This window comes from Megascapheus bottae, chromosome X (genome assembly GCF_031878675.1).
Source record: "Megascapheus bottae isolate mThoBot1 chromosome X, mThoBot2.hap1, whole genome shotgun sequence".
NCBI classification, from domain to species: Eukaryota; Metazoa; Chordata; class Mammalia; order Rodentia; family Geomyidae; genus Megascapheus; species Megascapheus bottae.
The window spans coordinates 55,231,224-55,258,618 of record NC_143547.1 but is presented as its reverse complement, the minus strand read 5'-3'; the positions used below and the strand labels follow the sequence as shown (position 1 = coordinate 55,258,618).

Below are 27,395 nucleotides of genomic sequence, written 5' to 3'. Positions count from 1 at the left end.
CATTGCAGCATTATTTACCATAGCAAAGATATGGAACCAACCTAGATGTCCCTCAGTTGATGAGTGGATCAACAAGATGTGGTATTTGTACACAATGGAATTCTATGCTGCTATCAGAAAGAATGACATTGCCCCATTTGTTAGGAAATGGAAAGACTTAGTAAAGATCATATTAAGTGAGGTAAGCCAGACTCACAGGAACGCACGCGTAATGGTTTTCCTCATTTCCTTCATAATCAGTAGAAACCTTGGGCTCTCCTAGCAGAGATTTACAATAGAACAAATCCTAGATACATAAGGCCATATAGCATGACACTAAATTAAAGGACTTCAGGATATAGAAACAAAAGCCATATAATGAGTGTTGTCCTTAATGTACTATGTTATCTCTCAGCTCTTTTGCTGTCCCTTGGTTACCTCATATTGTTTCACCTGGTTATCTGACATATTGTATATATGTGTATTTGGTTATTTGAAGTCGGATAGGAAAGGGAGGAAAACAAGATAAAGGGTGGGGGGAGGGAAATGGGGACCAAGACATGAGAAATGGTATCAATGTATGTGAAGTAATGCATCTTCTATCTGGTGAATATAATGTAACTCTTTTATAATTACAATAAAAATATATGAAAAAAAGTTATCTTTATAAAAGGAGGGGGTAATAGGAGAATGTACCTTGGGATAGGCAATGGTGGATAAGGATTAGTTATTTCTAGGGAAGTATTCATCACTTCCCAACCTAAGAACTGTTATTGTTTGTCGAGTCACTTCTATGTATTGGAGCAGGTTGCTTTATAGGGTACTATTAATTATAGTGGCATTTTTGTATGATTCTCACTAGATGCTAGAGTACCCCTTCACAAAGTGGGTCCAACACAAATACATGCAGATAATGCCTAATATTTTGGAGAGCAAAAGTACCTCCAAATGAGAAGCACTGAAATAGGACCTTGAAAACCTTGTTATGATATGTGAGCTTGAAATACATCAACAGCTAAAAAAGAAATTGAATCACTCCAAAACTAATCTTCAAAGAAACAACCATCTCATTAAAATATGGGCCAAAGACTCAAAGAGAATCTTCTCTGAAGAAGAAATAAGAATGGCCTATAGATAGATGAAGAACTGCTTGACATCTCTGGCCATAAAAGAAATGTAAATTAAAACAACTCTAAGATTCCACCTCACTCCAGTTAGAATGGCCATGATCAAGAAATCTAATAAGAACAGATGCTGGAGGGGATGAGGCCAGGAGGGATCACTACCTACACTCTTGGTGGGAGCGCAAACTCGTTCAACAATTATGGAAAGCAGTATGGCAGTTCCTCAAAAGACTAAACATAGAGCTCCCCTATGACCCAGCAATTCCACTACTTGCCATTTTCCCAATCGTCCAGAAACAAGGACATACTCAATCCACTAGCACATCGATGTTTATTGCAGCACTATTTACCATAGCAAAGATATGGAACCAACCCAGATGTCCCTCAGTTGATGAGTGGATCAACAAGATGAGGTATTTATACACAATAGAATTCTATGCTGCTGTCAGAAAAAATGACATAGCCCCATTTGTAAGGAAATGGAAACACTTGGATAAAATCATATGAAGTGAAGTCAGCCAAACCCAAAGGAACATAGGCTCAATGGTTTCTGTCATTTGTAATAATTAGTACAAATCTTGGACTCTCGTAACAGAAGATTAAAATAGCTCAAAACCTAGATACATAAGGCCATATAGGATGAGGCTAAATGAAAGGGCCTCCAGGAAATGGAAACAAGAGCCGTATAATGTGTGATTGTTGTTCTTATTGTACTATGTTATATCTCATCTCTTTTGCTGTCCCTTGGTTATCTCATATTTTTATAGTATTTCACCTTGTTATCTGATATATTGTGTATATGCTTATTTGGTTATTTGAAATAGGATAGGGATGGGGGGATAAACAAGATGAGGGGCTGGAGTAGAGGGAGGGAAATAGGGACTAAGACATGAGAAAGGGTATCATTGTGAAGTAATGCACCTTCTTTCTGGTGAATATAATGTAACCCTCCTATTAATTACAATAAAAATATATGGAAAATATGTGAGTTTTATTCTAAATGCCATATAATCATAGCAGCAATGTGTAAGGAAGATTAATTTTTATGGTCAAGAATGATGATAGAAAGGAATTGAACCTGGGTCTTTGTGCATGCTACCACTAGGCCAAACTCCTGGACCAAGATGGTGTGATTTTATGATACAACTCAGAATTGTATGGCATTTAAGCTGCAAGACTTGTTTGTTTCAGAAATTTAAGTGTAATATTTTCAGTTGACTACAGGCTGTGGAAAAGGAAACCATAGAAAGTGAAACGTCAGATAAAGGAGCACTACCATAATTTCTGAAAGAAATTTGCAATATGCAACATTTTGGCTAATTGAATTCTGAAAGGAATTTTTCCTGTAAAAACATAAAGAAGAAAAAAAGCATGAAATTAACATACTGAAACTGGCAGAAATTCTTGCCTTATAGCATATTTTGCGTACCAAACAGAAATAAGAAGTTAGATCTAACTTTGATTATGAAATACCTCTGATCTGGAAGTAGTTCTAGACTTAGATAAGAAAAAATATTTTAATAACTGAAATGTATATTATTGATGTATCATTTTATGAAGTGTACATCCCTAGGAATTGTCTTTGGTGCTAATCCACAGTCACAATAGTGAATGTGAATGAAAAGTAGGTACTTAAATCTAATTCTGTACCATACCAGTGTGTAATACTGCCATGTACACAAGTAGGAATTATCATAAAGATGAGTGTTTTGGGGAAATAATCTGAGATTACTAGTACACATTCCTTGTTTTGGTATAATATTATACATACTTTGAAATAATGAATACTTCCTAAAATATTTAGTTTTAAGTATAGAGAATCAATATTGCTTAGTCTGGTTATTATTCATTGAGCAATCATTTGTTGAACATTTAACATGTACCAGATACTGTCAGAATCAGGAAATAAAGACATGAGAGGGGACAGTTTACTCTCAATTGCTAACACCACACAGGTCATACCACATAAAATCAGTGAGTAAAACTTTGTCAGCTGCTAACTTGGTGTGTTGAGTACTGTAATGTTCTGAAGAGGTGGCGGAGGAGCTTCGAGAGTAGCTGGCAGTACATCTGAATATTCAAGACTGAATATTGGACAGGGAGACAGTGGCAATTTAAGCTGAGTTAATACATGTGTACCTTCCATGGGTTCTGCCTCTGCTTTTACTTAACAAATAATGTAGATGTCCAAATTGTCGGTTATTCCTAGAGGTGGAGTGAAAGATTTACAAGGAGTTGTTATGGCTTTCAAAATCAGATAGGTTTTTCACAACTTCTCAGTTTCACAAATGGCTCAGCACTAACATAAATGAGTTACTGTAATTTTCTAAAACAGAGTTAAAAAAGAAGCTTCATCATAGGGCTGGGATGTAGGTCAGCGGCAAAGTGCTTGCCTAGCAAGTGCAATGTCCTGGGTTCGATGCCCAGTACCAAAAAAGAAGACAAAAAAAAAATACAGTGAAACAAGCTTCATCATATGCAACCTTACAATTGTTTACTGTATGACTGTGCAATGATATAATTGACAAACTATGACAATAAAATGAATTTAAGGAGTTCTCAAATGCCTTACGGACCTTTGAAAATATGATGACTTTGATTTAATTTAGATGGGGTTATACTCATATTTTTTCTTATTGGAAAAATTCTTATAAACATGTGTTTACAAGAGGTTCTTTTCTACTTATAAAGATCTATAATCAAATTACTGCAATTAAAATTCATTTAACCTTTTTGTTGGCAGTCTTTATACAATTCCTTATCTATAACATTAACTTAAAGCAAAGCTAATTCATAACTTGTCTTTGGAATGCTCAGAATATTATTGAGTGCATTATATGTGCATGTTGTGACAATTTGCATTTGTATAATTCTGATTGTAAAATTATTACCATGAACTATTTCAACTGGGCCTACTTATAGTTCAATAAAACAAAATAAACAGTGGAAGACTACTGTAAAAAAAAGAATGATGGTAGATAAGTAAATGAAGTGATTATACAATAGCTAAATGTTCTTCTTCCTATTTCCAATGCTATCACTTCAGCTTAAATGGGAGAGAATTCGATAATATTTCTATCATGAACCATACTTGTTTCTATCTCTCTGGCTCACTATTCCTCTTAAAACCTAGAGTAAAAGCGCTTCTAACAATTCCAGTTTCCCTCAAAGTCACTAAGGTTCTGGCTTGCAATATACATCCTTTCTGACCTTTTACCATATACAAACCAGTTCAAACTATTGCTCTTTCCTGTTAGCTTGAATTCATAACCTAAAAATCAATATGTAATAAATTATCACACATTCTTAATGTAATACTTAATGTTAATTTGGGAGGTTGATTTGTACTTAAAATTAGTACATCTACCAATCATAAACTGGCAGAGAGTAGAAACAATTTACATCTCATACATTTTCCAGATTATAGAGGAAAATTTATAGCCAAAAAGATGTATTTTGATTCAATTAAAACTCAAACATTATTACCAAAATGAATAATGTTTGTGCTCTTCTCCTGACCAACTGAAATGCAAGTGTATCAAAAAGAGAACAGGAAAATAAATACATTTATTACTGAAATGCTTATATGTTATATGAAAATGCTGCAGAAATGTATAATTTTCAGTATAGAAAGTAAAATATAATATACATATAATAAAATATAATATAAACAGTCATGATTTCTTGCAATTTTTCTACCATCTAGCAGAAGATTTGGATTCAAAACTAACATCATTTCTTATATTAACTGAGGCAAATTATTATTATATGAACTGGTAACTTGATTCCGAATGTTAGTTGATGTCAAATTTACAAATTACATACTTGAGTTCCTAATGTGAAGTCTTCACAGGAAGTATATGAAATATATAATATATAATATAATATAAATATATAAATAAAATATACAAGTAACAGGATGGCCTGATAATTTTATAAAATTGGTGTAGCTAATTCTCTGATAGGAATGTGGGTTACAAATTTTTATTCTTTCGAAAGTTCAACTTAAATAAAAAATAATTGATTGGAAAATTATTCACAGATATTTTTTGAAATCTCACCTATAAAAGCTACATTAGCTTTGGTACACATGTCATTTAAATCAAGTAGTTTCCATATTTTACATTAATTGTCTCCAACTCTTGATAATTCTCTACCTTCTTATAAATATCATTGTCCAGGGCCAGGAGTTTGGCCTAGTGGTAGAGTGCATGCATAACATGCAGGAAGACCCGGGTTGGATTCCTCAGTACCACATACATACAAAAAAGCAAGAAGTGGTGCTGAGGCTCAAGTGATAGAGCTCAAGCCAAAATGACTGGAAAGGACTTTAAAATAATTGTCTAATGCTTTGGTTTCATGACTTAAGTGGCAGAATAATAAAAGAATGAGTCCAGGCACCACAATATAGAATATTTTTTGATATATTAGTAGGGAAACCAAGGCAGGAGATTTGTTTTATTTCCAGCAACTTCAAGGAAATGGTAACATTACTGACTAGCCTACCAAACTAATATATGCTATTCTAGAATATCTAATTACAAATTAATTGCTTTTTTAAAGCACTTCCTGACTTATTTGGAAAAAAAATCTTTCTTTACAAAGTCAAGACAAGTGCATTCCTGTCTTCCTTGTCCCACACAAGGATATCAGAAGACAATATAACTTTAAACAACCCAACCACTTGCATCCAAACTTAAGACAGGCATTACAGATTTTTGAAAATTTTCAGTTAATGAACATGCTTACTAATTCAAATGATTCTGAAATTCTTGACAACTCATCAACCCTGTGTTAAACATGACCTAATGGATTAAGATATTGAGTAGACCTTCTTGTATGGTATGTTGGAAACTTTTCATAGGGGCCCACAAGACCCTGATCTAAAAGTAACCAGGGGGTGCCCGTGATGAAAGACTTTGTTGCCATGGCATCATCTCATAAATCATCAATTACCATCTCTTATTATGAAGGTGACAGCCACATACTGTCAAAAAAGGATTTGCATTTTTCTTTAGTTTTAAGATTTTTTTTAACTAGACATCATTTGCTTTGTAAAAGAAATGTCATGACAACCACAGAACACTTAAGCTTGTTATTGAGTACTCAAGCGTTCATTTGGAGTTTGTCAGCTTGGCATTTCAGCATCCCAATCTTTTTTGCATTATTGAGTAGTTTATCTCAACAGTTCATAAATACATTTCTAAGCATATGTATGTAGTATAATAAAGTAAACCCACCACAAGCAATGGAACTTTTCTGGTTGCTATGACAACCTAAACTGATCAATTTCCTGTCACTATTTTTTAAAAAGACACTCTCCTGTGGCTGTAAATACTAATTACAAACGCAAGCCGTTTGCTAACATGCTCAGCTTACAGATTAAAGCAGTTCATGCCTAATTTATCATTTAACATGTCCTCCCACATTTATAGTGTGGTACAGAATGAATAATGACTTTACTTGTTTACAACATCTCCAACTTAATTTCACTAATTATTTTTGCAGTTGCTGGAAATTAGTTGTGCTGCTATGAATTCAGTAAACTCAATAGATGTGCAAGGAACAAGGAAAATTCTTAAATTTGCAGATTAAGGACAAAAGGTTTCCTTAGAACTTCTTGTAACTGCACATTTAAAAGAAAGCAGTTATATTTGAACTAGGAAAATGGAAGAATTTTCAAGAACATATATGAAAAGGCATGTCTTGTTCATACCATTTAACTACAGAACTAAAGCATTTCATTAAAATCACAAGAGAACAATATGGTAAAAGTGAAGCTGATACTGCAATTGTGTTGTGTAGCTTTGCAAAAAGGCTAGTTTTAGAGGGAAAAATCAATTGATTAGACAGTCATAGTGCATGAAACTAATAAGTCATCCCTTCCTTACCTATATAACCAGTTTACAGAAGCAATAAATTCTATTTATTCATCATTTTTGAGGCAGAGATAGAGAGGGTCAGAGAATATCTAAACATGTAAATAAAAACAATGGATTACTACTGGAGAATTTATAACTGAGAAATGAGGACATGATTGCACGAAAAACATATTTTTATATATATTAAAATTTTCATTTCTATTTTTCCTAGATGAATTACATGATGGCCAGAGGAATGTCAGAATGGACCATCATCATGTAACTATTAAAACAAATGGCCCCTAAATTGATTCTTCATAGTGTTTCACCCCAAAACCTAGACTTTGCTTTAAACATTTTGCTATTTCCAAAATAGAACTGGTTGTTCCTAGACTTTGAATAATTCACCTAACCTTCCTAAGAAAGCTAACAACTCCTCAAATTCATATATTATAAACATGCTCCAGTTGATTTTTCTGAAAAGGATAATCACCAATGGGAATGCATATTGACCACAATGTTGAGTAAAGATCCGGGGCAAAATGTGAATATTTAAGATCACACTACTCTTTCTCCCCAATATAATAAATGAAAATGTGACCTCCAACATATCTCCACCATGTCTTCGGTTTAACAAAAGGGATCTTTCCCATTTACTGTTAATCAGCACAAATTATACATCCAAAGAAAGTAAAAATCCTTTAGTGGGTCTCCTGTGATTGAACAAGAAGGAGTGACAAAGCCCTTCCAACTGCTTCTCAACTCAGCAGCTGTAGTATCAACACTCTAGGGCTCTATGGGTCTCTGACAGCCTGCGCTCACAGGTGCCCCTTTCCTGCTAGCACCAGCTCAGTGACTCTACAGCAGGAATTTTACATCACCACAGTGTGTCCAGGTGAAAGCTCCAGTGCCCTTATTTCAAAGGAAAATCTGGTCAGCTTGAAGCAATGAAAACTAATCAGAAGGCAGTCAGCCATTGGCTAGGAGCACATGTTCAGCAAAACAAAGGATGGAATCAAAAGTTTGGGGGACTGTTTTGCATATGTATAGTTGATGGGACTGTGCATTCTGCCGACATTTTGCTACATGAATAATTAACTTCAAAACCAAATTATAAAATATAAATAATAAAATCTAAAACTATAAAAATAGGTAAAATTCAAATATAAGCAAGTGTGATCTAATTCCATAAATATTTATTGAATATTAAAGTGTAAATGTCAAAAATATGGTACAAACACTGTAGGTACAATGATGGTCAAAACAAAAAGGAGTCTTTGAGAAATCTGTACTGTACTAAGCACTTCTAAAGATTTCCACAGCTTGATTTTTCTAATATTTTATCTGGACAAGTCTGTAAAAGACATTTTTCAATCCATTTTATAGATAAGAAATTGACAGATTTTGATCCAATGCCAGTGGCAGGCTTATAACACAGGACTCAGTGACCCAGGCCAGCATAAGCAAAGAGCGTCCCAATACTGTTTCATAAGAAAAGGCCGGATGTGGTAGCATGAATCTATCATCTTAGCCACAGAATATGTGTGCGTGCATGTGTGTGTGTGTGTGTGTGTGTGTGTGTGTGTGTGTGTGTGTGGGTGTGTACATAAAAAGTTTACCAGGCCAGCCTGAACAAAAACTAAGGCCCCCATCTCAAAAATAGCAAGAGCAAAAAGAGCTATGGGCATGGATAACAAGTATGAAGCTCTGAGCTCAAATCCCAATACCACATCCACCATATCCCACCCCCAAAAGGAGAACCAAAACTATTTACAGATTAAGTGATTTGTCTGTGGGCTTGGAGGTATTGGATGATAGACTATGTCATAACATGAGACTTTGGACCGCAAAATCAAGATTCCTACCACTTTGAAAGCATTTCCAAATATATGTTTTCCTATAATAGCATAACTGAAAACCCTCTATGTAGTATCTTCTCTTAGAGAGTCTCAAAACAAATGAACAAATTATAAGACTCTAAGGAGTCTTGCAGTAAAACCCATTCATTTGTCTTTATATAAAGCTTTTATTTGCCAAATTAATTTGACCCCAGAATCCTCTCTGAGGGAAAAATGAATTCATGAGGACTCAAGAACTGATGATTAACTCATTTGTTTGGATCAGTGTAAGGAGCACATTTCAGGAAGGACATGTATATTGGAGAATTAAATAGTACAGTTTTAAATCAATTCATCATAATGTGAGATTATAAAAGACTGTGAGGATTCTTGCCCCTTCCTATTCTTTTTCTGGGGACATTTCTCCCTGGGCTACCTTCCAATCTGGATCCTCAAATCTCAGCCTCCTAAAGTAGCTAGGATTACTGGCATGAGCAACTGGTGCCCACATTGCCCTTTTCTTACCAGCTATTATGAGAATGCTGGACACAAAGGTATGTGTTGAGATAATTAGGCCTATGTACATCATTAATAGGATAGAAAATTCAGGAGATCAACAAGATAATTGAGTTAAGATAGAGTCTCAGTCCTCTTTCTTAGTATCTATGTATTGATACTATCAAAAACTGCTCAAACCACTCCATGGTGAGATAGCTGACCACAGACCTAGAGCACTCTATAATGTAAGAAAGCAAGGAAACACACAAATAAATCTACATTATTGGTGGCATGTAAAACAATGGCACATAGGAGCCAAATGAAAGAACTTCCAAGTGACAAAGATGGAAGAATTTAAACAATAAAATAATTCTTGTTATGGGAGTTATAATTCAGTTGTAATGCACTTGACTACTACTAAACAAGACTTCATGAGTTCAAATCAAAGGACTTCCAACAACAAAAACAATGATAATAAATCAATAATCATCATAAATATTACCATATTAGATTACAACCAAATGTATAAAATTAAATGCTTGATTCTGTAGTTCTAAAAAATGACTAAACAAATGCACAGAGATGATCTAAATTTTCCATGTAGGAAGAATTCAAATAATTTTGCAGATAGTGATGACCTTCCAGAGATTCTCAAAGAAAAGAGCATAGAAAGAAAAATAAAAGTAATTATCAAGTACCTGCTATGAAGAAACTTGACAACCACTACTTATATCAAATAGTAAGTTCAATCTCAACAGTAATAAGTCATCATGATAGTATGTACCCTTGACCCGATGTGAAGCAAGTATGAATATCTATGTCTTCCATAAGAAAAATAACTTGAACTCAGTCATCATAAAAGCACTAGACAAACCTCAATAAAGACAACATCTACAAATACTGACTGGTAATTCTCAAAAATAAAAAAGAAGGGTTTCAAAGGAAGTGTAAACAGATGTGTCAGATAACTCTAATGTGCCAGGTAAAGGTCACTAAAGAAAAACTGAGACTAACTAAAGTAAATGCTTTAGTTAAAAATAGTATATCAGGGGGCCGGGAGTTTGGCCTAGTGGTAGAGTGCTTGCCTAGCATACACAAAGACCCGGGTTCAATTTCTCGGTACCACATACATAGAAAAAAGCCGGAAGTGGTGATGAGGCTCAAGTGGTAGAGCTCTAGCCTTGAGAAAGTCCAAGGACAGGGCTTATGCCCTGAGCTCAAGCCCAGGACTGGCAAAAAAAATAGTATATCAGGACTGATTCCTTAACTGTGACAAACTGATCTGCTAATTTTAAGATATTAACAGTAGAGGAAACTAGATAATGTGATGTGAGACTTCTCTGAACAATCATTAAAATGGTCCTCTGTAAATCAGTAACTATATTAAAATACAATTATTTTTAATTGTTTAAATCAGGATGGGATGAGAGATGAGCACACCCTTAGTACCTGTGAAGCCTTAGGTTTAGTCTCTGGAATTACATACACACACACACACACACACACACACACACACACACACACAGCCTCTAACAACCCTTTTATCAAGCCCATTTTATTAAAAACTATCTTATTCTTATACTAATTGGAGTGATAAATGAAGAGGGACAGCTGGACAAGTATAGACTAGAGGCCATTTGTTTTCAATTCTATTAAATATATAGACTAATTTTAAAAAGACTTTTTAAATCAGGTATTCTAAATCCCTGCATATAATATTCTGAAAGCTTTGAGTATATGCTTTATTACCCAGTGTAACTTATGACAAAAATAAAACCACTATCCTCTTTAGAGTTTGTGTGTCAGATAAATCAATGTATGATCTAATAGGTAATTGTAAAACTTACAGCACAAAGAATGTAATAACACAATTTTATAATTTAAGCTAATTTCTTTAAAGAAGCATGACAATACAGGTCTGTTGACCAAGTATATTATTACAGTAATGTATTGTTTGACTACACAAGTTAAAAGAAAAAGTATTTTAATGAAGATCAAAGAATATTTTTTCACATATTTGAGCAAAAGTATTCTGTACAGAAACTCTTGTGATGATAATTGTTTCCTAAATGCTTTTTAAACTCTCCCAATTATAAGCATGCTATTTTATTAACATGAAATAACAATATGTTTTAATAGTTTTTTCCCATTTTCAAAAATCTGGAACACTTTGTGTCAAATGGGACAACAATGTTTTCATGAATTATTAATAACATATCGCTAACATCAACTTATTGATTGAGCTACACTCAGCCTTTCTAATGATTTTCACTTTTTGAAGTTTTTTTTGCTATGAATTTATTTTGTTTACATTTCCTTTTTGAACAGGAAAAAATGATTAAAAAAATAAAAACCTCTAAATGACAATCGAAAGTAACAACATATCTTTGGTGTTCTTATGAGCTGGGAATGGGGAGAAAACTTTGAGGAAGCAAATTCCTCATACTGAAGACTCTGTTATCTAAAACAGAAAGCCAAGATGTCCTTAGGGCACTTCACATTTATCTGCAGGACTTTAGAGCAGGTTGCCATGGAACATAATTCCTTCAAGGACTATAAATCAATGAACGGCCATTTTGGCATAATAGTCCCATTTCTTAACATTATTTTGTACTATTCATCAAGATGTATTACAAACCATACCAATTTAGGGACAATGCTTTTCTTTTTGAAATGCATTCATACTGTGTCTTAGAATCAACTCTGCGTTAGCAACTAATTAGTTACACTGACAAACTTTTCAGAATAGGGCTATACAATTTTAGAAAATGTCACTAATCTCTTTGTAAATTAATGAAACGTTCCCCATCATAAAATAATAAGTACTTATCAGCCCTTCCTCTTTATCCTGCCTCTGTCATTTAGTTAAAACTACCCTGCACCCTCCACAAAAAATCATGATCTGACTGCCGCCCTATTCACTGGTGGCTAGCTTTATGGATATTTTAGCATGCTCTTCATTTTCTCATCACTACGGCAACTCCTCAGCATTTTAAATGAAGGACAGACTTTACCTGAACATTCAAACAAACTCTCTCACTTCACAAAAGCCTATTTCACTAGAGAAATCCACTTTGCTTTCCTTTTCAATGAAACACACAGCCTGAGACCTGATAGACTGCACCCTCACATTATCAAATAGAACATGCAGAATATTTTATTATGCTACACATGGCTAAGAAATTTTAGTATTCACAGGATTATGGTAATTAAGTCTTCCTTCACTTTGGGTGATGTGACACTTGCTTGACTATAATGTCACTCCACTTAAAGTCTGTGTAAACAACATTATCTTAGTCACTCTGCATTACATTTCCAACTGTGAGCAAAATTACAAGGTCAGAGTGGACAAGAATGTAGGTAATCTCAAGAAAACATCATGTAAATGCTTTGTTCAAGGTTCAAATTAGGTATTTTAAAAAAATAGGCAAAAAGAATATTTTCTACAGTAATATTATAGGATTATTACCTAGATGGCATTTGTTGTAAGGCTCATAGATATTCTTAGAGTCAGTAGTAAAGACAAAGATGTCCATGATTTTGATGCTTTGTAGATAAAAGATAGCAAATGCTGTTTGCTAAGGCTTCATTCAAACTAACAAATGTGTGGACACTCAGCCAATATTAGTACATGGAATGCAATTTGCTTTGGAAATGAAGAACGATCAATATGTTAAATATACACATTATTGTTTTCAAAATGTAGGTAATAAACATTTTATTGAGTAACTAGAATATTCAGATTTGATAGAGTGCTGACTTGCCAACTGCATTGTCACTCAGTGAACTTTACCTAAGAATTATTATCTTCAAAATGCTATGACCTAAAAAAGAAAAAAATGTGCTCTGACCTACGTAGTTGAGACTCCCTTAAAACTTCGGAAATACTGTGTGTTTTAAATTAATTATCTGATGTTTATTGTGAAAAAATAAATAACTGGATTAAATTTCCACATTGACTATGTTAGATGCAGACAAAAATAACCTAGATTATCCTGGTACAAGATTCTCTTTGCTGAACTAGTGGAAATAACACAGTAAAAAAATAATGGTTTTCAGAGTGTACTTGAACAGCACAACAATATGCCACTTACTGAAAATGGCAAAGAAAGTTCTTAAATTATGAGGAAAGCAGTATAAACCTTCAAAAGTAAGTTGTGTTATTTTATTCTTAGTGTCACCTTTGGGAAATAAGGTAGATATGTGCATATGAATTATATTAGTTTACAGCTTATTTGGACCAAATATGTGAACCACAATTTTCCTGTTATATAGGACATTCAAACACAAGCAGAAGCTTTTTCTGTGTATGTGGTAGTGAGGGATCGAACCCAGGGCTTCGTGTATGCTAGGCAAGCCCTCTACTACTAGGCCACACTCTTGGCCCCAGTATTGAAATATTAAAGTCATGTGTAATCACTTTTCTTTCTCGTTAAAGCTCTTGCAATATCAGGTTTGCAAATGAAAGTTCTTTCCAGCACATATCGAATATAAGAAACCCTGAAAGCTCTATTTCTCTAAGCAAAACTGTCCCCAAAATGCAAAACCTGATCAGCACTGTGTCCAAAAGAAACACAGAATATATGAAATAGTCAACCACAGAATCCTCTTTCTACTTTTGTAGAATTCACATATTAAGTGAGCTAAAATTCTGTAGTACTCTCTTCCTCAAATCAGAAATATGCATAAAGTGCGCTTGAAAGTAAACAAAAATCCATAGCAAATAATGGCATTACAATAATTTCATTATATTCCAGAATTTGTAATATAATGCTCAAGATGGGAGAAAATGATAGATTGAAGATACTTCAGCATCACTGTCTAGTGCTTATAATACTGAGGTATTTCTCCATGTTGTCCCTCATCACCCGTGCCTAAATGTGCTTAAGGAAGTAAGGAAACACAAAGAAAAATAAGACCATTATAACAGTATCCACAAATGGACAAAATTTCAATTTTTCCATTATTCTTGGTACATAATAAGTATCATTTCAATAAATTTCCATAAATACCTACACTAGAAAGAACGGAGGCAATTAAAAACTCTTCTATCAAAGGAACATAGGGTCAATGGTTTCCCTCATTTGTCATAATCAGTAGAAACCTTGGACTCTTCTAGCAGAGATTTGCATAAGGTGTATGATGCTAAATGAAAGGACCCCCAGAACATAGAAACAAAAGCCATATAATGAGTGATTGTTGTCCTTAATGTACTATGTTGTCTCTCATCTCTTTTTTGCTGTCCCTTGGTTATCCCATATTATTACAGTATTTCACTTTGTTATCTGATATATTGTATATATGCGTATTTGGTTATTTGAAATAGGATCTGGAAGGGGGAAACAATATGAGGGTCAGGGGTGGTGGGAGGGAAATGGGGACCATGAAATGAGAAAGGGTATCAATGTATGTGAAGTAATGTACCCTCTATCTGGTGAATATAATGTAACCCTTCTATTAATTACAATAAAAATATATGAAAAAACCTCTTCTATACTGCTGATAGAAGGTGATATCAAAACAGCCTATGGCTATCAAAATAACCTTGAAGAACAGTTTGACAATAACTATTAAAATTGGAGATGTGCATACCCACTCAACCAAAACTCTTCACTTTTAGGTTTACATCTTATTTCAGGTCTTCCAGAGGCAAGACAGTGTTCTTTTGTTGTTTGGATTTTCTGTGGGTGAGCCTAAATGTCCTGCCGGGAGTTTGGCCTAGTGGTAGAGTGCTTGCCTAACATGCACGAAGACCCGGGTTCGATTCCTCGGTACCATATACATAGCAAAAAGCCAGAAGTGGTGCTGAGGCTCAAGTGGTAGAGTGCTAGCCTTGAGAAAGTCCAAGGACAGTGCTCAGGCCTTGAGCCCAAGCCCAGGACTGGCAAAAAAAACATGAATAATTAAAATGTAGAACAACACTGATACATACAAAGTCTATAATCAATCCTTTAAGTGAATAAACTAGATATTTGTCAATATAAATAAAGCAAAAATACAGTGTATATGTAATTACAAAGCATAATACATTATCGTACAATTTATGTTAATTGGGAAAAAATATGGGGCTTTGAACTTGCAGTCTCAAACTTGCTGTGCCCTACCACTTGAAACATGCCCTCATGTCTTATTTTTGTGACAGGATCTCAAACTTTGTTCCAATACCAAACTCAGACATTGATCTTCCTATCTCTACCTCCCAAGTAATTGAGATTACAGGTATAAACCAATATATGTAACCAATTTAGAATTCTTTAGAATCAGTCACAAATGCAATATAATATTTGCATATAAAAACATACTTTTTTATTTTTATATTAAAGAAATTATATACATTTGAACTGTGTCATAATTATACTTATTTCTGTACTAGCAAATTAACGAGAATATCTATGATGATACCAAAATTAACTCCAAATAAATATGTCATGTACATTTCCCTGACTCGGTAAAAGGTTACACTATAAATAGATATGTGCATACATATATGTATGTGACTGAGTACAATTGATAATTACAAAATGAGGTTTGAAACATTAGGCTGGTTCTAATTCCTTATGGGTCTAAAGCACATACAACTTGAAATTTGATTCCATTCACATGCTAGCGCTGATATCAGTAGGCTGGCTGTGCCTTCTTGAACTAATCACTTAACACTCTGCTTCATTATCATCATCTTTAAAACAAAGACCCTAAAAGCACCTACCTTATGAGGTTTCTACAGTGATTTAGTGGACTAAGCATGACAAGCAGCCTCAAATCATGTTTAACAAATGATAAGTATTAGGTTATGACATAAAAGAGAGCTGGTTATTGATTTAAATTTACCTTATTTATATCTGACTTGGTCAAATTTTAGTTAGCAGATTTCATTAATTTAATTGGTATTGTTAAACATCTTTCTTTTTTTTTGCCAGTCCTGGGCTTGAGCTCAGGGCCTGAACTCTGTCCTTGGACTTTCTCAAGGCTAGCAGTCTACCACTTGAGCCTCAGCACCAATTCCGGCTTTTTTTTTTTTTTTGCTGTGTATGTGGTACCGAGGAATCGAACCTGGGTCTTCATGCATGCTAGGCAAGCACTCTACCACTAGGCCAAACTCCCGACCACATCTTTCATTCTTATTCTATAACAAATTACTTCTGATCATATAGAGAAGGAAGCACCATGTAGAGAAATATAAGAAAAATCAACTATTTTTCCCATTGTCACATGTACTGACCAGTTGTGCAACAATGACTTATCTTTAACATGGGTCTGTGTTAAATTTTCTCTTATAACAGTTTCTCAACAAATATATCTTTCTAATTAATTCAGTATTTGAGTTTTTACACACTTTTCTTCTGCCCACTCCAATTTCTCATGGGAAATGACAACCCATAACATATAACTCTAAAGATTTATAGTGTTGATCACAGAGGTCATTAAAGCAGAGACAGTAATGACTATCAAGGAGGAAGTTTAGCTACCTTTTTCTTCCCTTTTATTTTTTAGAAAGAATGTTTCTGTTTAAGGCAAGTATGCTTTTGGAATGCCAATGATGAAAGAGGTATTCAGATGTCAAAAGCCTTGTAGCAGAGTGGGATTATGTCCTACTAAAGTTCAGGGTAGGATAGTAAAACAAGCAAAGTCTCAGATCAGTTAAACAGGACCTCTTTATATTTTTTGCTTTCACGTATTTTATTAGCACATATTAACTGTACAATGTGGCTCATTGCACTATTTTTCTATACATATAATTTGGTAACACGTATACCTTTTAGTACCCTTTCTTAGCTCCTACCCACCATTAAAGATTTGTTTTTTGCATTTTAAAGCATGGGTTGTGGGCTTAGAATGTGGCTTATTGTTAGAGTGCTTGCCTAGTATGTATGAAGCCCTGGGTCCTATTCCTCAATATCACATACACAGAAAAGGCCGAGAAACTCAGGGACAGTGAGTGCCCAGGTCCTGAATTCAAGCCCCAGTGATGGCCCCCCTCGGAAAGTGTATTGCATTAGATTTGTTTCATATATACAATATATACATTTTGGTCATACTATCCCACTCCATATCACATATTTTGTCTCCATCCAGTCTGGAAAATGAGTATCATATTAGCTTTTTGGCTCTTGGTTTCTCTGTCTCTCTCTGTCTCTCTGTCTCTCTCTCTGTCTCTTTCTCTGTCTCTCTCTCTCTCTGTCTCTCTGTCTCTCTCTCTGTCTCTCTCTCTCTCTCTCTCTCTCTCTCTGTCTCTCTCTCTCTCTTTCCCTCCCTCCCTCTCCCTCCCTTCCCCTCCCTCCCTCCCTCTCTCTCTCTGTCTCTCTCTCTCTGTTTCTCTCTCTCTGTCTCTCTCTCTTTCCCTCCCTCCCTCTCCCTCCCTCTCCCTCCCTCCCTCCCTCCCTCTCTCTCTCTCTCTCTCTCTCTCTCTCTCTCTCTCTCTCTCTCTCTCTCTCTCTCTCTCTCTCTCTCTCTCTCTCTCTCTGTGTGTGTGTGTGTGTAGATGTGGGTGTGGGTGCGGGTGGAACTGGGGAATGTATTAGGCATATGTTCTACCACTTCAGTCATGCCTCCAACTTCTATTTTCATTGGTTATTTTCAATGTAGGTTCTTACCAACTCTGGGATGTGATTCTTTTACTGATGATTCTCTCCCTGGGGACAAAGACATGTTTTTCACCTTTAGCTGGGATGATGGGCCCATGACACCATGCCCAGTCACTAGTTAAAATCGTGTTTGCAAATGCTTATTCCAGGCTGACCTCAAACAGCAATCCCCACAATCCATCTCTGTCAACAAGGAAGATAGGTTTGAGCCACCACACTTAAGGGTTTATTTTAGACTGTGAAACACTAACTCTTGGCTCCGTAGATGAAACCCCACATATTTCAAGGATCAGTACTCAGAATGGAGTTACTCCCAATTAAACAAACATCTTTGGACAGGAGTCATGGTAGAAGCATCTCCTGTAGAAATTTATAGGCTCTGGGCAAGATGTAGTTCGAGCAGTCTTCGATGACCTTTTATAGCTTTAGAATGCATATTTATGAGATTCCTCCCTCGCAATCAATCAGCTTGCTTGGCTTCCTTCCTTCCTTCCTTCTTTCCTTCCTTCCTTCCTTCCTTCCTTCCTTCCGCTAAAATTAATAAAAGTGTGATTCTTACAATGTCAACATATATCTGGTCACATTTAAAACTGTTCTTAATGCCAATTCCAAAGCATCAAGCACATTCACAATGCTATGATGAGCATTAGTCCAGCCCAGAGCCTCAGTGTCCCAAGGTATAAGCATGTAGGCAACCTCTCAGGAAACCTGGTCACTCAGTTCTAGGACTGGAGTTCTTCAGGATCTGCCTGGCACAAACAACGTGTTTAGGAGAATGCTGGGTAACCTGGCTTCCCTGCCTCAGGCTAGAAGCGAATACTTTGGCACTAGAGATGAGTGATTTGGGCAGCACTAAACAGTATCTCTTTACAAAAACGCAGATGAGGGCTGGGAGTTTGGCCTAATGGTAAAGTGCTTGCCTAGCATGCACAAAGACCCAGGTTCGATTCCTCAGTACCACATACATAGATAAAAGTCGGAAGGGATGCTGAGGCTAAAGTGGTAGAGCTCTAACCTTAAGAAAACGCAAGAACAAAGCTCAGGCCTTGAGCCCTAGCTCAGGACTGGCAAAAAAATTTAAATAATAATAAAATAAAAAACCGCAGATGATCATATTGTTTTATCATTGCCAATGTGTATCAAAAGTTCAAAGTTTTTTATGATAACTACTTATAATTCTCTTATTTCTTATTTTAACCATTTGTAAAAATAAAGGGATTTCAAATTGATGGTTTGGGAAATGTTTAAAGGCAAGCCAATTTAAAATAATATAACACATGCTATACACATGCCTTTCTATTAAAGCAAACAAAATTGGGCTTTAAATAGAAAGCTTAATTATGATGTGTGATAGAAATATACTCAAATAATCTTGTTAGGGCAAGGCAGTAATGGTCTGTTGCATATTGTATCTCACTGATACACCGGAAAGCATAAAACTCGTAATTCTATATTAATTTTCAAACTACTTTGGAGGAAAATAAGTTGGGTATTTCTATGCAATTAAAAATCATGACATGCATAACCAACATTTTGAGTAGCAGAAGAACAATTTACAAGCACGCCACTTATTTTTTATTTACTTTTTTATTTGAATTTTCCATCATCATGAGCTTTAAATGTATTTATAGCTGTGATTTCTTTTGGTAATTGTAGTAGCTTGAGAGTTTACAATTTAGAGCAAAGATTGCCAAATGACAGCCCGTGGGCTAGATTCAGACCCCAGATGGTTCTCTCTTTGTTAGTTTAGTTTCTTTTCTTTTCTGTGCATAATGTTGATCATTTTTAGCAAGTTATCTATGGACATTTACAAATTAGAGATTTCCAGATAAAATTCGGTACATTCTCAGCATCCACTGGGCCTAAATTCTAACATGGTAGCAATGGACCATGTATGTTTTTATGTGTGTGTGTGTGTGTGTGTGTGTGTGTGTCTGCGTGTTATGTGTGTGTATACACATTCTTGTTCACCATAGCCCTTACTACTTCCTATTACCCGACTTGCTTCCAAAAGCATTAGTGTCTGCAAACCTGGTTTTGTGTAATATATGACACTTAATACATAACTTTCAAAAGACTATTCATTGTTTTTCTCCTATTTCAGTAAACATAAGTTCTATGTATATATTTAATGTGCATTTTTATAACCCAGAAATGTATCTATTATAGCTATAATCTACCATTCCATTTTAATTAGGAGAGGGGGTGGAATTGATTTTCAGGTCATTTTACTAGAAAAATAAAATTACAATGAAAGCCAATTCAATGCCTGACTCCAATGGCATTAACACAATTTCAGAAATATAATATTCAAACTTAAACCCAAACCCCAATTCATCATTTTCAGTTAAAACCATTCCCTGATAAATCTACTCAGATCTTGTCTCCCCAGCATTGATATCACAGTTGCATACAAAGTTTGACACTTAAGGAGGTACATCCACTACTTCAGGTTGCTTGGGTATTATTTAGTGTGCATGACATTTATTTCTAGTTTTTATGGGGAAAATGTCCCAGATATTAAAAACATTATGATTTTCATTTTCTATAATGAAAATGCAAGCTAAATCATAGAACATAGTTTCCATCTTACTTAAAGTCTTATGGCATTTTTCTTGTAGAAAACTATATAGAGAACTGACATTAAGGGGAAACACCTTACTCAGAGGTGATTTAACATAAGAAGGCCATGCAGGGATGATTAAATGGTACAAAAGCTTCAGGCAACAGAAAAACATACTTAGCATCCTAGATGGCCCTTTTTCCCCTTTGTTTTGGAGTCCACTATCCACTCTTTCCCCACTACATACTTAAAGGCAGGAAGTCCAAAAATAGTGTGAAATCTCAAGACTGTAACTCATCTGACATTTTCAGAGAGATTTAGGATGTTTCAAGTGTAAACCATAAACATCCATACATTTTTAAATATGAAGAAGAAAATGAATTTCAAAATATTTTAGACCTATTTACTTGCCTACGAAATATTTCTATGACTGAGGATTCAACCAACTTGGATTAGTTTCTTCCATATGTTGCTACAGCACACTTAATAGCCTAGGCTACCCTGCAAACGTGAATGTACCTTCCTTAGCATTGCATGGCCCAGGGGTAGGAAGCCATCTAAATTACCTTCCCGTAATTTCACATGATATAAGTGTCATGGTTTTTATGTCACTGACCCTCAATTGATCCCCAATCAATTTATACTCCCCACCCCCACTTACTTCTACTTTAGTTCCCCAGAAAGCACTTGCTCCCTGTGGTTATGAGTCATCTCCCCTCTGTATTATCCTGGCAACCATTTCCAGAAAACAGAAATGACCAATAATTAAAATAGTGGAACTATGGAGTCCCCAGTACACTGCACCCTCCAATAGACAGACCAGTCCTAAATAGCTGTTTTTATTTCATTTTGCTTATGATCATTAACTAAGAATTAAGCAAGATACCACATGTACTGCTAAAACATGTGAAACGGCTCCCCTTTCCTATTAAGAGCAAATATATTCTAGGGAACAAGGTTGTAGAAGTTGGGCAGAATCGGTACAGGTTCCAGGATACTCCCAGAAAGTTGATTTTTAAAAAATAAACACATAAATACCTGTTAACAGCTTGTTTTCTTGTCATTTGCCTCTTCCTTCTAAAAGGAGAGTGTAGCAAAAAATAAATAAAACTGGTTAATGAAGAGTTTTGGTTAGTGAACTTCCAATTAATCAAGTCTTTATTATATTTCACAAAAAAAGCCTCAAATACTGAAGAAATTTTAGATAGATAACACACAATGAAACACCAGCAGGGAAGAGACAAAAAAGATAGGAAAGCCTGAATTGCTATCAGATAGCGTTTTAATGTATGGATAATGTTATCTTTCCCTCCTAACCCCCATTGAGTAAGGAATAATGTGAAATGTCATGTGATTTAAGGCTTTTCTCTATATGAAAGCAAGGAAATAAGGTTATAGATTTCTGTTGAAGAAAATGGCCTCGGGTCGTAACAATGCCCCCCCCAAAAAAAACCAATTCAACAATATTGTCTTTTCCCTTCTCTCAAGGGCCTTTCTTCACATCCCATTGGGTATTCCAATACCCTGAAGGTGGTTAAAACCTCTCATCTCTTTCTCATTTTTTCATTTTGCTAATTTCCTAAACAGAGAGCCATTAATCATACAGCTCATTATTTATACCTGGAACAATACTAAACTATCTTATATCTTTCCCATAAGGATTACACATTCACACACACACACACACACACACACACATACACACACACACACACACAGAATCATACACACTTCAACACACTAGAAATTCATCCTGTATGAAAGAAGTCAAAACCAACAAAATCAGCTTCTTTAATAAAGCAACCACTTTTTCCTATTGTATAGTTGATCTAGTGTTCTCAAACCCACTAATGGAAACTAACAAAATGTAAATTTTTCTTAAAAAACTTAGGAGGCTTAGAACATGGCCTAGTGGTAGGGTGGTCGCCTAGCATGCACGAAGCCCTGGGTTTGATTATTCTGTACCACATACACAGAAAAAGCTGGAAGTGGCACTGTGGCTCAGGTGGCAGAACACTAACCTTGAGCAAAAAAATGTACAAGGACAGTGCTCAGGCCCTGAGTTCAAGCCTCAGGACTAGCAAAATAAAAACATGGAACTAGCCAGGTGCCTGTAGTGTCCACTTATTAGCTATTCAGGGGGCTGAGATCTGAAGATTGTGCCTCAAAACCAACCAGGTCACAAAAGTCTGTGAGACTCTTATCTCCAATAAACTATTACCCCAAATCCAGAAGTGGAGCTCTGTTCATGTGGAAGATCAGATTAGCCCTGATCAAAAGAACTTCATGGACAGTACCTAGGCCATTATTTCAAGCATAAGAATTACCATACACACACACACACACACACACACACACACACACATACACATATGCATATATATGAACTACAATGTGGCTTTTTGAGTCTCAGTGCATTTCTATCAATTAAATAGTAATCTTCTATAACTTTCATTAAAAATATGTGTAATGGCTGGGGCACGGTGGCTCCCATCTGTAATCCTATGTACTTAGGAGGCTGAGATCTGAGAATCATGGTTCAAAGCTAGCCCCGACACTAAAGAATATGAGACTCTTATCTCTGATTAATCACCAAAAATACTTGCCAAATAAAGTTAATATTAGTCTTGTAAAGACTATAACTACAATGCAGCACTAGCTTGCATCAATGACTATGGCACATGATTTAAATGACAGACTTGATGTTTTAGGTTTCTTTTTTGCAGTTACGGGCTTGAGCTCAGGGCCTGAGCACTGTCCTTAGACTTTCTCAAGGCTAGAGCTCTACCACTTGCGCCACAGCACCACTTCTGGCTTTTTTCTATGTATGTGATAGCAAGGAATAAAACACAGATCTTCATGCATGCTAGGAAAAACTCCCGGCCATGTTTTAGATTTTAAATATATATCTGCAATTAGACAAAGTGTTTCAGAAACTTTACATGCAGAAATTGAGTTGATAGCATCAAAGATACTGAATTAATGATGGGTTAAAAATAATGGGTAAAAATAATGGGTAGGAATGAGGGAGCACTGTACAAAAGCAAACAGAGTTAAGTAATGCATGCACTTTCTATTTGATGAATGTCGAATGTAATGTAACCCTTCTGTCAATTACAATAAAAAAGAAAAAAAAGCAAATGGACTCTACCTGGTTCATGTAAATGTAATCCCTCTATATATCACCTCTGCAATAATAATAAATTGAGTTTAAACAATAGGTTTACTATATTATTTGCAAGTTAAAGTATATCCTAAAATTTGTGTTAATAAACATTTCTTAACTTTTTCCTAACATTATTCTTATTTGTTCAATAAAACATAAATGATATGTGAATTACTGACACTTGTGAAAATAGAACTTATTTCTTAGGAAAAGATTAGATAAGTTCATTTGCCAGTCGGTCAAGGAATTCTATATAATTTACCCTTTCAGAGAAAGACTACGTCAAACAGGGTCAGAGCAAAGGAAGCATGGCCGGCACTACCTCTTCATATGTTACTGGGTGGGGGCAGCAAGAGGCAGAGTGGGAATGAAGAAGATTATTGTACTGAGTGCCTGTTTAAATCCTTCAGGTTCATCCCTGCAATAATCCTTGACAAGGACCATTTTACTTCAAAATAACACAAAACATATATTCCTAATCATTTATGAGATACATACTTAAAATTACAAAAGATTAGCTTTTATAACACTATACTTTTATTTGCAGGTATAAAATCTCATTTTTAAATGATAATAGCATCTTACCAGCGTAGTCTCCTTACGACAAAAGCATTTCCTTGGCATTGACTAATGTAAAGCTACTATTTTGCATGCATAAATAGGTTTAAATTGTTGACCCACTTGTATGTGTGATTCTCTATTGAGACTGAAGTGTTTTCAGTCTGATTTGTTGTTTTCCATCTCTTGTTGATATTTATCTATGTGGATCTCACTGAAAAACCCTTTTCTCTATATACTTATCCCTAGATAGACTATTATTTTTAGGTTATGCAAAGAACCTACAACTTAAATTACTGATTAGCCAAAAATAGATTCATCATAAAGGTAGCTATAAAATAAAGGATATTCTAACATTTATTTTAATAATTATTCCTTAGCTTGTGTTTATATATGGCCTGTTGGTCTAATGATGCATAAGGGATATTTGAAAAGAAGACAGTTGTGCAAACAAGATTCAGCTAAGCTGTTTCTAATAAGATAAGTTCAGATGACAATCAATTATTCTAAGGGTCTTATGCTGTTTAGTCCTGCTGCCAATGGAGACCATAAAAGCAGGGTCTGAACAAATAAATCCTTGGCCTGGATGTGATCTTGTGCTACTAGGCTAACAGTTTGCATACTGATCCCACAGCCATCACATTTATCTCCTCACTCTATCATAGCACCTTCTTCATTGAATATTTTTCTACAAATGCTTACGGATCACAACTGTGTAAGAAAGGCTATGTGCTAGGGGCTATGAAAAACACAGACAACTATAACCACAGTTCCTAACATCAAGAATATCATAATCTAGCCAGGAATGTGGCCTAGTGGTAGACAGCTGTCTAGCATGCATAAAGCCCTGGGTTCAATTACTCAGTACCACAAACACAGAAAAAGATGGAACTGGTCCTGGGGCTCAAGTGGCAGAGTGCTAGCCTTGAGAAAGCTCAAAGACAGTGGCCAGGCCCTGAGTTTAAGCTCCAGGACTGGCCAAAACAGAATATCATAATCCAAAAAAGAGGAGAAAAATCATGGTGAGAGTGTTACATTGAGCATCTGTGAGTGATTGGCCCTGTATGATTTCTTGGCAAATCATAGTTATTCAAACTTACCTCATTAGTGAATGTTGACAACAAGTAGGTTTTGGGAGGATTTAGAAATGAATGAATAGCTTTTTTCTTGTGTAGTGAGTGAAGTCATTATTATGGAGGAGGAGAAATTGGGTTTGGGTGTTGAAAGATTCGAGTGGGATCTTGAAATATAAAGTTTAAAAAACAAAGACTGGAAGAGAACAACATTTTAAGGAGAGAAAATGACAAAATACACAGAATTAAATGTTAAAAAAATAGTTTGGTGGTGAGGAGTGGGTTATTTATGGAAGGCAGAGATCAAAATGGTACAGAAAGGACACATGAAAAGAAAGGCTTAAAACCTACATTTAAATGACTTAAAGCTTACGTGAAAACCATATACATAATAGAAGAGCTTATAACTTTGTTCACATGAAAAATTATCTTCCAGGTTCCATGAAACTATGTTTAGGACAGCATTTGCATAATAACCAACTCTGAAGGATCATTGACTGAGGGAGGCAAAAGGACACATGCATTACTAGTGTAACAAGCTATGCGACCATGAGCAAATTATCTTCCCTCTATACTCCCCAGTATCTTCATTTACAAAACTAGGTTAGACAAACTGACCTTCCTGACTCATCAAATAATTACCTGATTCCTAAGTTGTTGACAACCTGCCTACAATACAAGCAAATTCAAATCCCCTGAGATGTCAGTGGCTATGTTGCAGGAATGGCCACTCAAGAATCATATTGGGTTTTTTCCACTTACACATGAATTTTTATTCCATGACCTGTTAGTACCAACCAGCTAAAAATCATATATTTTCTGTTTCAGAAAAGACACTAAAAATCCTCCAGGCATGTTACTTCATAAAGTGAATCAACAAAGCATTATTTTCTATGCATGCCACACAAAGAACGACTTCAAAAACTAATAAGTTCAATTGTATTTTAACAGGTTTCTCTTCTACTAAAACATACACAAATCATCTAAAATTATCTGTACTGTAAGAAAAAGGGGTGGTATTCATCTATCTGTACATGAGTGGGTCTGTTATTTTCAATTAGATTTTCCTCAATCTTTGCCCTTCAAACATTATAGAAACAGAGAATTCTATCCTGTCTTCATATCTAGTACTCTGAAGTGAGTGCTAAGATCAATATAATTCTCTTTTTAAATGCTACATGTTTTCAAATATATAGAGTAACCTGAATGCAACATAATATTCTAACTGGGGTTATACATAAGTTATAACCTCATTATGCACAGTAAGTTTTTCTGTCTTTATTACAAACATATCTGGTTACAATTTAGCAAGAAAGTCACTGTCTTCGAGAAAGAGAGTGCTTATCTAGTAAGCACAAGGCTCTACATTTAATTTAGTAATAAAATATTATAATATTTAAAAAAGAAAGCAACTAACTGTAGAGAATTTCAAATGTCTTCCACATCACTTCTTTCTAGATAAAAGTGAAAAAACACACTAGGCATGGTGGCTTATGCCTATAAATCCTAGCGACTCAGGGGGCTGAGATCTGAGGATAGTGGTTCAAAGCCAGGCCAGGCAGGAAAGACTGTGAGACTCAAATTAACCACCCAAAAGCAGGAAGTGGGGCTTTAGGTTTTTACATTAAGTGCTGGAAAGAGTTAAGAACTAAGAACTTGGGACTGCTTGAATGGAATGATTGTTATGTTATGTATGATAAGAATATGCGTTTCCAGAGGAAAATGTTGTGAATCTTATGAATATAAGAAGGATTTGTCATTCTAAACTCATTCAGGAATTTAATTCCTAAAACCTAATGTTTATGGTATTAAGAAGGCACACCCTGGTATGTAGAGTTGAGGCATTCGAAAAGTTATTAGATTAGGTCTCCCTGAATGGATCCCAGTGACATTGTAAGAACAGAGAGAGGTAGAGATACACAGATACACTTGGCTTCCAACCATGATATTATAGTAGACAGAGCATGTTACATGCTGTTGGATTTGCAGCTGCTAAAACTGTAGGCAAAACAAACCTTATCTCTTCATGAAACAAAAATCTAACCAATAGATGCAGTGTGCAGCAAAACACCATATACACACAAGCACATATTGACAGTGTAATGAAACATGGTTGAGGTTGTGAAACATTCTGACCTCTGCTGGGAGTTACT

The 27,395-nt window shown here is 35.3% G+C and overlaps 1 protein-coding gene across 1 annotated transcript in view; it reads right to left on the bottom strand.

Moving 5' to 3' along the window:
* The window catches only part of Dach2 (dachshund family transcription factor 2), a 477,574-nt gene that overhangs the window by 302,306 nt on the left and 147,873 nt on the right, over positions 1–27,395 (bottom strand). Inside the window, exon 2 of the mRNA XM_090327134.1 lies at positions 21,484–21,522. Coding sequence (XP_090183260.1) covers positions 21,484–21,522 — 39 coding nt within the window. The remainder of the gene's footprint in view (positions 1–21,483; positions 21,523–27,395) is intronic.